This window comes from Thalassophryne amazonica, chromosome 8 (genome assembly GCF_902500255.1).
Source record: "Thalassophryne amazonica chromosome 8, fThaAma1.1, whole genome shotgun sequence".
Lineage (NCBI taxonomy): Eukaryota > Metazoa > Chordata > Actinopteri > Batrachoidiformes > Batrachoididae > Thalassophryne > Thalassophryne amazonica.
The window spans coordinates 104,867,876-104,882,092 of record NC_047110.1 but is presented as its reverse complement, the minus strand read 5'-3'; the positions used below and the strand labels follow the sequence as shown (position 1 = coordinate 104,882,092).

Here is a 14,217-nt window from a genome sequence, read left to right as displayed (position 1 = left end):
ATTTGTGGGACTTCCTCCTTCAACTCATTCTTCTTTTATTTTGTTTGAAAAACAACTAATCACTATTAGGACACGTGTGGACACTAGCAGGCAAAAGTTTGGACACTGCGGTTGCTGTTAACACGATCACACTTGTTTTATCGTCTTATTTTTCAGCAAACTCATAATCTATGAGCTCAGCCAGTTAACTGTTCAGTATTAAAGAATAATGTTGCCAGAGCAGAATGTCAAATTACCTACAAAGTGCTCATCAGCACAAAGAGAAACAACCACTGAAAAACACACCTCCAATTTCCCAATTTTAGACATTTTGCTGATTTTCAAATTCATCCGCTGTACTGAGCTTTAGACAGGAACCAAAGACCACTGCTTACTTTCAACTACTAAGTGGCTAAATGATGTATTTTCCATTTTGCTGCAATTAGTTTCCTTGAGGCACACGATGATGTAATGGATGATATGAATATCGATATCTGTCTGTCTGTGGCACCATCTCCACTTGGATCATATGACAAGACCAAGTTCAATCAGATCTGATTCATTTCTCCCACAAGGTGCCTCAAACTACCGCTAAGGGCCATCAAACTTCAAGATCTTCATACAACCTCCAGACCAAAAGGGGGCAGTAAATGCCCACATTGAATGTCTTACTTGTCTACATGTTTTGCCTGTCTTCATGTGGGGCAGTGTACTGGGGTGGGGTGGGGGGTTGTGTTTCCAGATGTACTCAGCAGCAACTTTAACTTTTGACATTCAGTCATCGATGATCCAACCTACTATACCTTTTTGGAATCTGTATGATCAGACAAGTAATGTGGTGTACTTTTCAGCATGGTTGGAGGATGTTGACATTTTTACCCCTGTGTTACCCTTCATTGACCCCTACTTGGGTATAGCTACCAGCCTGGGATGGCTGTCAAGCACTTTTGTGTAGGCCATAACGTATTGATGCTGGATTGTAAGTGTTGTTTTGCCACCTTAAGTGGTACTACTGAGGTCAACACTGGCTGCAGGCATTGGCTTGAGCCTGCTGCCTTTTTTAAAGATGGTGGACACATGCTACTTTCCATTCAGCTGGGAGTCCCCAGCCAGTTTACCATACCACCCGCTTCAATAGGCCAATAAAATTTATAATGAGAGGAAATACTCAAACTGCAAAATAGAAACATTAGTTCATGCGTTGTGGGGGGGGGGGGGGGGGGGGCAGTGTGGTGGTCAAGTGGTTGGTGTGCTTGTTGGCAGAGTAGGAGTTTGCCGGTTCAAAACCACCACTCCCCATTCTCCATGTAATGTGGTGTCTGGAAGGGCATCTGGGGTAAAATTTGTAGATCCATATTGGGTCTGCTGTGGTGATCCCAAGAAAAAAAACGAAAAAGCTCGATGGTTGGGTTGTTGTTTTTATTGTTATTACTTATAATTGCCATAAGAGTACACAATCATTATGGTTACATTTGAAATTATTGCTAACTGTACTTTATATTGAGTACACATCATGAATTCAGTGTCTAAATAAAATTTGGAGGGACTTTACTTAGTTGCTCCCCAGTGGAGCAAAAGTAAACTGCATGATTTGATCTGTTTTGATACACATGCACTGCTTCCAATTAATATGTGCTAGTAATTGATAAAGTAGTAGTATGTATTTAGCATCAAGTAACATATTTGCAATTAGATTTCACTTCAATCAGAAACACTTTGGCAGCATGATCTATTTATCCAAATATGACCTCATAGGATGTCATAACGGAGTCACTGTAGACATGTAACATCTGGTCCACGGGGCTGTAGTTTATCGAGTAAATGTTGGCAGCCATCTTGCGGATCTTTATTCCAATGTCGAACCTCTCGCGCCCTGTTGCAGTATCAAATGAGTAGAAGATCTCCTCCATGTCTTTGCTGATGTATCGTGTAGCGTAGAGAACGCCGCAGGCCATGAAGGTGTTGGTTACCGCCTGTTTGTACAGGGTGGTGTGCCAGGTTTGGTTAATCGTCAAGACCTCTCCATCTAATCTGGACACCACAAGGTTGCCAAAATCCTGGGTGGTGGTGTAAATGACCCAAACACCAGACTCATCTGTTGCTAAGTCCAGGTCGGTTAACGGGTAACATTCATCAAGATGACAGAAATTTGCCTTTGCGTTGTACCTGAAATATGGAGAAATACAGCAGTGATGAAGCTGCAGAAATAAATTTTATCATCATAGACTTCTGCCTTTTGTATTCTGAGGTTCATAGTATGTGCCAAAATTACATTACTGATTGTTATCCTGCATTGTAGAGATCAACATTCCAAACAACTTTCTGTGAAATTGTTGTATTTTGTCGAGGGGTGTTGACCTGGTGCCTTTGGGCAGTTGTACTTTGGAGACTGTCTTGCTGGTGAGGTTGAATTTACAGACATAATCTTCGTTGTAACAGTTGTAGTATAAGTGATTTCCATACAGCACGACGTTCGGCCCTTGGATGGTGTTCGTGGTTGGGTTAGAAGCGTGGATTTGGACATTACCTGAACAGAGAAGGAAAAAGAAGACATATTCTACATTTTACAGCCACTTATACTTAATAACAATGATTGGTTTTATTGTATCTGTCTTGGTGTCTAAAGACTGAAAACATTTCAATACATTCAGGAAACATATTACCAATTTGAAAGCACAGGAGTTCATAAGATTTATATCAGATGCAATTCATTTATAGTAATCTGATAATGTAACTGCACAACATCTAACATTTTTAGACAAATAGATACACCATGAAAAATGCACAATTCATAGTTATTGTAACCTATGTATATCAGGTTTAAACAGAGTTGTGACTGGGATCATTAACTGGTAATCCCTCCACATTCTCACTTCCAACTTGTCACATATTGACGTTCGGTCAAAACGAACCTTTTGTATCAAAATGATAAGGTGGGAGTGAGAATGTGTTGTTAATCCAGCGGCACACGGCCAAAGACGCTCTTTTTGGATTTCTGAGGTTGTTTATACAGTTTTAATGGCAAATTTTATTATGTACAGCAGACATGTCACTTTCACAGCAACTGGTAGAGGTTCCCCAGAGGAGCTGGGGGAGGTGTGTGTGGATCGGGAGGTCTGGGCAGCTTTGCTTGAGCTGCTGCCCCCGTGACCCAACTCCGGATAAAGCGGAAGAAAATGGATGGATGGATGGATGGATAATCATTTCAATGTATACAGCACCAATTAATCCCAAAATGCTAAATTACAACATAAAGAATACGTGTCCCACATATCTTTTTAGTATCTGTAATGTCTACAGGAGTCTGTGGTATGGGCGCCATTTGTAAAATCAGAAAAAAAAAAAAAATTTTAACTGTCTTTTTATGATTTATCACAATTTTATTAGTTTTGAAATTATTTGGAAAAATTTCTTTAAGGATCAGATGTTGGAAATTGAAGGAGGAAGACTGTTGTGTGAAATTGAGGGAGGAGGTGAGACAGGCACCCTGGTGGAGGTGAAGTGATTTTGGATCATGATAAAAGCAGATGTGGATGTGGTGAAGGAGACAACTCGGAAGGTGCTGGGTGACATTTGAACAGCAATATAGTTCATGCTGAGAAAGAGCACTACAGCTGCAATGTTTGCTCTCAGAGTGCTGATGGAGAAGTATAGAGAAGGCCAGAAGGAATTACATTGTGGGTTTGTGGATTTATAGAAAGCTTATGAAAGAGTACCAAGAAAAGTGTTGTGAATTTATATGAGGAAGTTTGGAGTGACAGAGTAATATGTAAGGGTGGTGCAAAATATGTTCAAGGACAGTGTGACAGCGGTGAGATGCACACTAGGAATGACAGAAGTATTCAAGATCATGGTGGGATGACATCAAGGATCAGCTCCAAGTCATTTATTGTTTGCAATGACAAGTTGATAGACAAGATCAGACAGGAGTCTTCATGGACTATGGTGTTTGCAGATGACATTGTGATCTATAATGAAAGTAAAGAGCAGAATGAGAGGAGCCTCGAGAGACCTTCTGGAAAGAAGGGGAATTAATAAGACGGAGTAAATGTGTAGAGTCCAGTGTATAGTGCAGTTACAAGGAGTAGAGGTCACATTTGATTCTTACCTGGGGTGCTTATTCCAACAATCATATTGCTCAGCGTTGAGTAGAGACGGACATAGTTGGAGTACTTATTACCAGAAGTCAGCATTACTAGCCAATACCAGTTCTCTTTTCCTGCCTCTGGTTTGGGGTCACGGCCCCAAGCTCCATACTTGTAGGAACCAGGATACTCTCCTGGTGTATGGTCCCTTGGTCCAGTTACGTTCAGGATAGGACCGTGTGGACAGACACCTGCAAAGAGCAACAAAAGATTTGAGATTGACAGACAGATTCAGTCGCAGTTAGACATCATTACATTGGACTGTTTTGATAAAAGTCTGAAGGCAAAACTTTGAATTTAGAAGCCAATAAATGCTTTTCATTTTAACAAACAACCTGATTCTCAAAAAGACAGAAAATGTAGAGTTCAAGATGCTAGCAGGACAGAAGTTAGCTGGAAGAAGAGTCCTTTGTAACTCTACAGTCTCAGTCTGTCAGGTGCTCCATCACTTCTGCAACGGTCATCGTATTTTAACTCTGCACTGTAAAAAGTAGTGTGAGCTTTGGAGACGTGCCTCGTGCAGGCTCAGTGGGCGGGGCAGTGGGGTGGAGTCCATTCTTGCACTTGACCAGGTCTCTCTTCAGACGCTGGTTTTCCTTCTGCCTCTTCACAACCTGCAGGGTGTCATAGATTTTCATCTTCTCCATCTCTGCTTTAAGATCTTGAAGCTGAGGAACATCAGACATTGACAATGGTTAACGCGCTTACCTTAAGCTCCAGTCCATTCAATGCTGCTGCGCCTCACTGAGGCATTACAACTCAGCTGCCGATGAAGGGCTTCTTCTGCAAGACCAAGACTCTCACCGGAAATCAGCTTGTAATGACTCAGTGGACAGCCACACTGCCAGATGGCTATAAGGTAAATGGTTAACTGTACAATCTGTCATTTTAAAACGTTTCTATACATTTAGGGAGGTAAACGTCCACATGTTTTTCTCCTTACAGACCCTCTCCATGCTTCCAGACATTTCAAATGACATTTTGGCCTGTTCTGTGGTCAAAAGAATCTGTTTGTTGTGAGGGTTTTTACAGTTTACGGCTGATGGTGTTTGCATTCTAAATCAATACTACGCCAGTTAACTTCATTTAGTTCCGATACAAGATAAACCCCAAAACATGTAAAAAAACAAAAACAAAAAAGAGCCCCTTTAAACACAATATGGAGGTTGTTTCACCAGTGTACAGCTCACATAACTTTTATTCTTTCACATTTTTTGCCCAAGTGATGATGTAGCATTTTTGTATATATTCGTTGTAAAATTCTACAATTAACTGGCTGTGTGGGTGAATTACAACTGCATAATTGTTTAACAGTTATATGAGTTAAATGAGAACCAGGTTGAACAACTCCTGTGTGGCCGTGATGTCCTTCCTGCACCATAGACACAAGTAACGTCATTCATAGTCCAGCCAGATAGACAACACCATTATATGAGTTCCAAGACCGTCGGTTAGAATTGCAAACAAGTAAATTGCCCGTAAGTCAATCAATCAATCAATTTTTTTATATAGCGCCAAATCACAACAAACAGTTGCCCCAAGGCGCTTTATATTGTAAGGCAAGGCCATACAATAATTATGTAAAACCCCAACGGTCAAAACGACCCCCTGTGAGCAAGCACTTGGCTACAGTGGGAAGGAAAAACTCCCTTTTAACAGGAAGAAACCTCCAGCAGAACCAGGCTCAGGGAGGGGCAGTCTTCTGCTGGGACTGGTTGGGGCTGAGGGAGAGAACCAGGAAAAAGACATGCTGTGGAGGGGAGCAGAGATCGATCACTAATGATTAAATGCAGAGTGGTGCATACAGAGCAAAAAGAGAAAGAAACAGTGCATCATGGGAACCCCCCAGCAGTCTACGTCTATAGCAGCATAACTAAGGGATGGTTCAGGGTCACCTGATCCAGCCCTAACTATAAGCTTTAGCAAAAAGGAAAGTTTTAAGCCTAATCTTAAAAGTAGAGAGGGTGTCTGTCTCCCTGATCTGAATTGGGAGCTGGTTCCACAGGAGAGGAGCCTGAAAGCTGAAGGCTCTGCCTCCCATTCTACTCTTACAAACCCTAGGAACTACAAGTAAGCCTGCAGTCTGAGAGCGAAGCGCTCTATTGGGGTGATATGGTACTATGAGGTCCCTAAGATAAGATGGGACCTGATTATTCAAAACCTTATAAGTAAGAAGAAGAATTTTAAATTCTATTCTAGAATTAACAGGAAGCCAATGAAGAGAGGCCAATATGGGTGAGATATGCTCTCTCCTTCTAGTCCCCGTCAGTACTCTAGCTGCAGCATTTTGAATTAACTGAAGGCTTTTTAGGGAACTTTTAGGACAACCTGATAATAATGAATTACAATAGTCCAGCCTAGAGGAAATAAATGCATGAATTGATTTTTCAGCATCACTCTGAGACAAAACCTTTCTGATTTTAGAGATATTGCGTAAATGCAAAAAAGCAGTCCTACATATTTGTTTAATATGCGCTTTGAATGACATATCCTGATCAAAAATGACTCCAAGATTTCTCACAGTATTACTAGAGGTCAGGGTAATGCCATCCAGAGTAAGGATCTGGTTAGACACCATGTTTCTAAGATTTGTGGGGCCAAGTACAATAACTTCAGTTTTATCTGAGTTTAAAAGCAGGAAATTAGAGGTCATCCATGTCTTTATGTCTGTAAGACAATCCTGCAGTTTAGCTAATTGGTGTGTGTCCTCTGGCTTCATGGATAGATAAAGCTGGGTATCATCTGCGTAACAATGAAAATTTAAGCAATACCGACTAATAATACTACCTAAGGGAAGCATGTATAAAGTGAATAAAATTGGTCCTAGCACAGAACCTTGTGGAACTCCATAATTAACTTTAGTCTGTGAAGAAGATTCCCCATTTACATGAACAAATTGTAATCTATTAGACAAATATGATTCAAACCACCGCAGCGCAGTGCCTTTAATACCTATGGCATGCTCTAATCTCTGTAATAAAATTTTATGGTCAACAGTATCAAAAGCAGCACTGAGGTCTAACAGAACAAGCACAGAGATGAGTCCACTGTCTGAGGCCATAAGAAGATCATTTGTAACCTTCACTAATGCTGTTTCTGTACTATGATGAATTCTAAAACCTGACTGAAACTCTTCAAATAGACCATTCCTCTGCAGATGATCAGTTAGCTGTTTTACAACTACCCTTTCAAGAATTTTTGAGAGAAAAGGAAGGTTAGAGATTGGCCTATAATTAGCTAAGATAGCTGGGTCAAGTGATGGCTTTTTAAGTAATGGTTTAATTACTGCCACCTTAAAAGCCTGTGGTACATAGCCAACTAACAAAGATAGATTGATCATATTTAAGATCGAAGCATTAAATAATGGTAGGGCTTCCTTGAGCAGCCTGGTAGGAATGGGGTCTAATAAACATGTTGATGGTTTGGATGAAGTAACTAATGAAAATAACTCAGACAGAACAATCGGAGAGAAAGAGTCTAACCAAATACCGGCATCACTGAAAGCAGCCAAAGATAACGATACGTCTTTGGGATGGTTATGAGTAATTTTTTCTCTAATAGTTAAAATTTTGTTAGCAAAGAAAGTCATGAAGTCATTACTAGTTAAAGTTAATGGAATACTCAGCTCAGTAGAGCTCTGACTCTGTCAGCCTGGCTACAGTGCTGAAAAGAAACCTGTAAGTGCAAGTTGATTTTTGACTGTCATCCCATCTTATTTTTGCCAAAAGTTAACTTCTCAAATAAATAAACAGTTGAGACATTTGAGCAGTTTTTGTCACCATCTAGCGGGCAATGCCAGTATTTCAGGGTTTCTGAAATTCTGATAAACTTCCTGTTTGAAACCCATAATTTAATTTTAAAAAAGAAGGGGAAAGGCATTGATAAATGTCAGAAATGCATGTATTTTTTAAATTTATTTATTGTCATGTGGGGCCTTGACCTCCCAGTTTTAATCTATAAAAATTTAGATTTTGAGAGTTTTACATTTTTTTATTATTATTATTATTATTATTATTTTAACATGCGGAAGCTTTTGCTGTATAGACAAAAGGGCGGACAGAAGGACAACAATTTCTCTTGGCAAGCACAACTTAGAGTTGTGAACTGTCCAAAGGCATTAGCTCAAACTTGGCCAAATAATAGAAAATTTGTGGAACAAACTGAACCAGAAAAATGTGTCAAATAAAAAAAAAAAAAAAATTGAATATCCCTGAAAACCCTTGGTGCTTTTTCAAAACAGAGCGCCAATATGTAGACTTGGGTTTGAATCCTGCTCATGCTACTCATGTGCCCTTGGAGAAGACAATGAATCAACATTGTCTCAGTCCACCCAGCTGTAAATGGGTACCAGCCTTGGCTGGGGAAGGAACCTGTGTCCTTTCTGAAGGGAAATTGTAGGTTCTAATACTCTTGATACTATGGAACCCAGAGATAGCCACCAACACCAGCAGGCCTCAGGGTCTATACAGGACTTAATGTTTCAAAATCCAGAATGACTCATTTCAGGGGTTTGGTTTTGTTGTTGTTGTTGTTTTGTTTGTTTTTAACATTTCTTTGTTCTGGAAAGGATAGGGACCTGATTTAATTGTCTAAATAGCTGTTTTGAGGGTATTAGAAACATCTCACCATGATTATCCAGAGGTTTTAAATGTGAAGTCCTTCGATAATATTCAGATTGTAATGTTTTAAATCTATAGCCTTATCCCTAATCATGATCACAGGCCAAAGCATTTCCTCATAACCCGTCTCAGTGATTCTCTTCAACTTGACAAATGTTGGTAGTGTGTGTGTGTGTGTGTGTGTGTGTGTGTGTGTGTGTGTGTGTGTGTGTGTGTGTGTGTGTGTGTGTGTGTGTGTGTGTGTGTGTGTGTGTGTGTGTGTGTGTGTGTGTGTGTGTGTGTGTGTGTGTGTGTGTGTGTGTGTTAGCTAAACATGTGAAATCTGACTGCAAGAAGAAATAATTTTAAAGCGAATTTAAATGTAACAGAGTGAAAATATATAAATATAATGGCCGCAGTCACTTTGGATTTCAATATGGCTGCCATTTTGTTTTTCCAACATTTCAAACACTCAGAATCTCAGGATAATAATTGTAAAGAGGTTTAAATGTGTTAATACATACATTTAGTTGCTGAAATAGGGTTTTAACCTTCCCAGAAGCAAAGATATGCAAAATAGGAGAAATGGTGACCATTTTGGACACAGTTCCAGATCTTGAAAAAGCCACAAAAGGGATTTTTGTTGACTTTTAGATTCAGATTCAGATATATTGTACCCTTGGGTAAATTTGGTTTACAGTGAGTGAGTCATCTTGTTTTGTAAACACACAAAACAACACAGGACGAGACAAAGTGACGACAGTGCTAAAGCTAAAAGAACAAGACAGGACGGGCCCAAGATAAAAAGCAAGATACTTAAAACACCAGTAGATGAGAAGCCTAAAACTATGTCAAACCAAGCCAAAGGATAAAAATGTGCCAAAAGAAACAATACAATAAATAAATACATAAGTTATATTGCAGGTTCTCACACTTCTTAACAGCACTGATGGCTGTTTAGTATATGAGTCCACACATCCTGAAAATTTGTGCTTCTTCTGCCAGCTGTTCATTTTTTTAATGCCAAAATTCTTGGATGACACATTTGAAGAGATACTGTGAGTGTGAAATGCAATTTTAGTAGAAACAGTTTCTTCTAAAGAGCTAACTGTCAGATACTTTATGACTTTCACTCAAGTAATATTTTAATGGAGACTTTAACTTTTACCAAAGTAATTTTATAATAAGATACTTATTTTTCTCAAGTATCACTTTGAGGTACTTTATACAAGACTGATAAATCTTTTAAAGCTGGTTTTTCACATCGTGACTTCACCTCTTCACTGGTAGTTGCACTGAGCCTCTGCTGTCTCATGGTGGTGCTGTTGAGCCTGTTGATGAGCTGGTTGATTTCAATCAGTTCATTCTCTATGATGTGCAGGCTGAGAACTCCATAAAGGTCTCCATCATCCTCCTTCTCCAGCATGGACAGGTCGGCCTGAAGCTGAGGCACACGGCGCTCCAAACCCAACAGCAGAGTGTCCAGATCCTGAATCTGCAGGAAGAACCCGTCCAGAACCCATAAGTACCAGAACCCCAGCAAACACCGCCCAGTCTACTGGTACTATCAAAGTTTGTACAAGTTTGTAAATACAAACTAGCAGATTATTGAAAAAATCTGTATAAGACAAAATAGTATTTGGCGAATATATTTTCATGAAATATGTATAATTACATGCAATTATTTGTTTATGGACTTTACGCCATAAAATATAGCTTTATGTATACTTTTACATTGTATATGCATATAATATACTGTGTGTATATATACTTTGAACACACAGTACAATTAAAATGCACGTCAATATACGCTAATCCAAGGGCGTAGTTTTGGTCTCAGCTTTGGTAGGGACAATACCACCCCCACCCCCCCTGCCCACCACCACCACCCCCTAACCCACTCATACCATTAGATGCACAAGTACAGCATAATACATAACATATGACGACATAATGCTGAATAATTTAACACTTTATTTACAATATTAAGTGTGTAGGCAAACAAACAAATAGCTTAAATAACAAAATTGCACCCAAAATCACGAATCTATTCTATAGGCCTACACCTGAGAGAACAAGACAACAACAAAAAATATACTTGTGGAGCTAAAAAAAAAAGTTTTTGCAACCAAGATGTATAATCTATTCTCTTCATCAATAATGCAGTTGTAGGTATCTGGCAACCTAATTTGCCAAAAAAAAAAAAAAAAAAAAAAGGGATTTCCAATAACATATATGGTGTATTACGGTAAACGTAAGCCTGTGATGTCATAACGCAGAGGAAAAACACGGAAGTTTCACACTAGTGCGCCGCTGATTCTCATTACCGTAAGTTCTCATGTAAGCCCTCACTCTGAAAAATGTCAACACTGACAGCAAGCCAAGAACCCGTGCTTTCCAACAGTGTGCTATATGTTGCATATATTATGGTAAAGTGCGTTCGGTGACTTTTGAAACGAGGGAAAAGTATGAAAAAGAGCGCAAAAGTGACAGAAACGTACAGAGACAGACAGCAAACATAAATGTAGTAATTTTTGAGGAAAAGGCAGGGTGTTAGTGTCATTTGTGAAGATGTGTTTGTGTGGGTGTGCAGTTTATTTTAGTGTGGCGCACAGCATTGTTCGCAAGCCCCGCCCTTCTTGTTTTTCTGCACCGGAGCAGTGTTGCCAGATATGAAATATGAAACTATCGTACCAAAACCGCAAAATTATCGTATTTTGGGAGAAATTATCGTACACAAACAAAACGCATACAACGTAGCTATTTTTGCGGTTTTTTTTAATTTACAAAGAATTTTGTCACATTTTTAAACAGTAATTATAGTAATGGGGAAACTATGGCACAGAAAGAACACAAATGCACAAGCAAATGCACTACCAGACTAGAAAGATTTTTTTTTTTTTTCTGTGAAGGGACACAAACGTGTTAATTACCAGACTAGAAAGAGTCGAATTCAACCTTGAGGTCGCTGTCGTCATCCAATGCCACTTGTGCAGATTTTGTTGAACACAGAAAAAAATGTTGACACCTCCATAAGGAACTTGAACCTTTTTTTTTTTTTTTCTTGTATATCTCTTTGCTCTTGTGTTTTGTTCTTTGTTATTGCATTTGTTGAAATAAAGTTTCGAGAAAAAAAAAAGATGTTGGCTGGGGAATCTTCCTGTCACGGCAGAGATTGGATGGGAACTTGTATAGAGGGGGCGGGCTTTCAAATGACTTTGTCCCGGTCGCCCAAAGCCAGCAGCAGCCCTGTGTGTGGTGTGTCTTTGATGCCGCCTGAGTGCAACGCCTGCAAAATGATTCTTGGGTGTCAGAGAGAGATGCGTGTTTGGGCAACCAACTGAAATTATCGTACATATTGGATTTTTTCCCATTATTGATCGTACAGAGGGCAAAACTATCGTACAAATACGATAATTATCGTACATCTGGCAACAAAAAAATGCTAAATATTGGTAGGGACTATTTTGCCATCCCAAAATATTGGTTGTGACTTGTCCCTATAGTCCATATGCAAACCTACGCCCCTGGGATTAGATTCACATTTGCAATTACAAAAACCAGTCAAGAAACATCAAAATGCAATAAATGCATCATTTGTAACTTGCCGCTTTGTTTCATGTAATTAAGCTATTTGAAATTTTATTACAAAGTTGTCATACAGCTTCAAAGAAAACACCATTCTTGAAATATTGAGATAAATGCTTCTTTCAAATGTCCATAATTTCAAGTATTGCATTGCATAAAGTGCTTATATCTATAAGTTGTTATCCACCAACCTAATGTACATAACTGCAGGTAAACAGAAATTAAAAATTGACATTTCTACCCAAACAATTATTTACCTCTTTCAACAAGTGTAGCAATGGTAAAATGCATTGTTAGTAATAGGTAGCAACATAATTCTTTATTTAGATTTTTATACTATTTTTGAACATCTGCTGTAAGAAATAATTATTTCTGTGTGACATTCTAGAAAATTACTAATTATATTTGTGTGTCTGTTTATACACAGGATATCTAAAAAAAAAAAAAGTAATGTTTTTTCACAAAACTTTCTTTGGTGTGATGTTTGAGTCAGAATTTTTTAAAAAAAAATGTTTGTCTCAGAATTGTTGCTGTCTTACACATGAAGGGAATCGGGTGCTTTTCAAGAATTCTAAATTTAGATTTCCAAAATTCTACAAGTATGGGAAAGTTATTTGATTAGCCTTCTGTCTGATAACAGGCCACCAAAGGAATCGACATCAAGCAGTTAATTTAAAAACAAAAAAACAAACAATAAGCCCCCGAATACAAATTCATGAGTTTGTAATTTTAATACCAGCAGTGTTGGCAAACCTTTATGCTCTTTGTGTGCCATTTCCATGTCCCATATAGAATCATGCTGAAACAATGCTACCCCCTCAAACACTTTAATTAAATAAAACTCAGTCCTGCACATGGGTTTCCATGTTCGGGTGGTTTTCTTTACCTCCTGTGGTGTCACATTATTGTTACAGTCAGAAACTCTGTTGTTCACTGAGGCCAGTTGTTCATAAGGGAACGGCTTCTGTGAGTTCTTCAGCTCACACACACAAGAACTGAGCGGCGATGCCTAAAAAAATAATTAATATTAATTAAAATACTCTACATGGACAATAAACACATTTCATGCATGAAATAAATCAAAAATATAAACAAAAACTTTGTAATATAAATAACTTTTCCAGTCACAACAAACAGTTTTATTTCAGAGCTTTAAGTCAACACAAAAATATGTGTTATAGTTTAAAAACAGAATTTTAGAAAATTCTAATGTACACCATAATTAAGTGATCTGCACTGATTTTCTTACCTGTTGGCTGCAGATAATTAGATGACACAGGAGGACAGCGATCACGAACAGGTTCATGATGAATCAGAGGAATCAGCAAAGTGGATCGACCCCTGAACGCAGTGTGAGTGTGACAGTGTGACGAGAACAGCAACTTCTCACTTATACTGAGTCTGAGTCTGAGCATGCGTGTGTGCACTTGTGTGTGTGTAATGTGTCACATTTCTTGCAGAACATAATGGTTTCCTCTGCATGATTGCGACACAAAAGAGAGCGTATAGTGCATGCAGAAAGTATTCACAGCGCTTCACGTTCCCACATTTCATTAAGTTACAGCCTTATTCCAAAAGTAAGTCCATTCAGCTGCTCCCTTGTTTTTTTCACTCAGGGTCGTCACACCAGATCCAAAATGGATCTGCATGATGATTTGGCAAAAGTTTCCTGACGCAACGCCACATTACATGGAAAAAAACAACCACACTAACCACCTGGCCACCACCCTGTCACTGTAACCTTGTTACAAAATGGATGAAATTCTCTTTGTTCCTCAAAATTCTACACACAGTACCCTGTAATGACAATGTGAAAAATGTTTTTGTTGTTTTTTTTTTTAAGATTTTTGCAAATTCACCGCCCTACCAGACTATCCTTCCGGATCATCCCACCAGAGCCAGAGGAC

General features: G+C 38.9%; 1 protein-coding gene across 1 annotated transcript; it reads right to left on the bottom strand.

Moving 5' to 3' along the window:
• Nucleotides 1-1,711: 1,711 nt before the first annotated feature.
• Nucleotides 1,712-13,714, bottom strand: LOC117516238 (olfactomedin-4-like). The gene is made up of 7 exons (XM_034177163.1): nucleotides 13,560-13,714; nucleotides 13,197-13,319; nucleotides 9,999-10,217; nucleotides 4,639-4,792; nucleotides 4,088-4,315; nucleotides 2,338-2,506; nucleotides 1,712-2,145 (listed from the first exon to the last, which is right to left on the bottom strand). Exons 1-7 carry the CDS (start codon nucleotides 13,614-13,616, stop codon nucleotides 1,713-1,715), a joined length of 1,383 nt encoding a protein of 460 aa, XP_034033054.1. The 5' UTR covers nucleotides 13,617-13,714; the 3' UTR covers nucleotide 1,712.
• Between the last annotated feature and the right edge of the window lie 503 nt (nucleotides 13,715-14,217).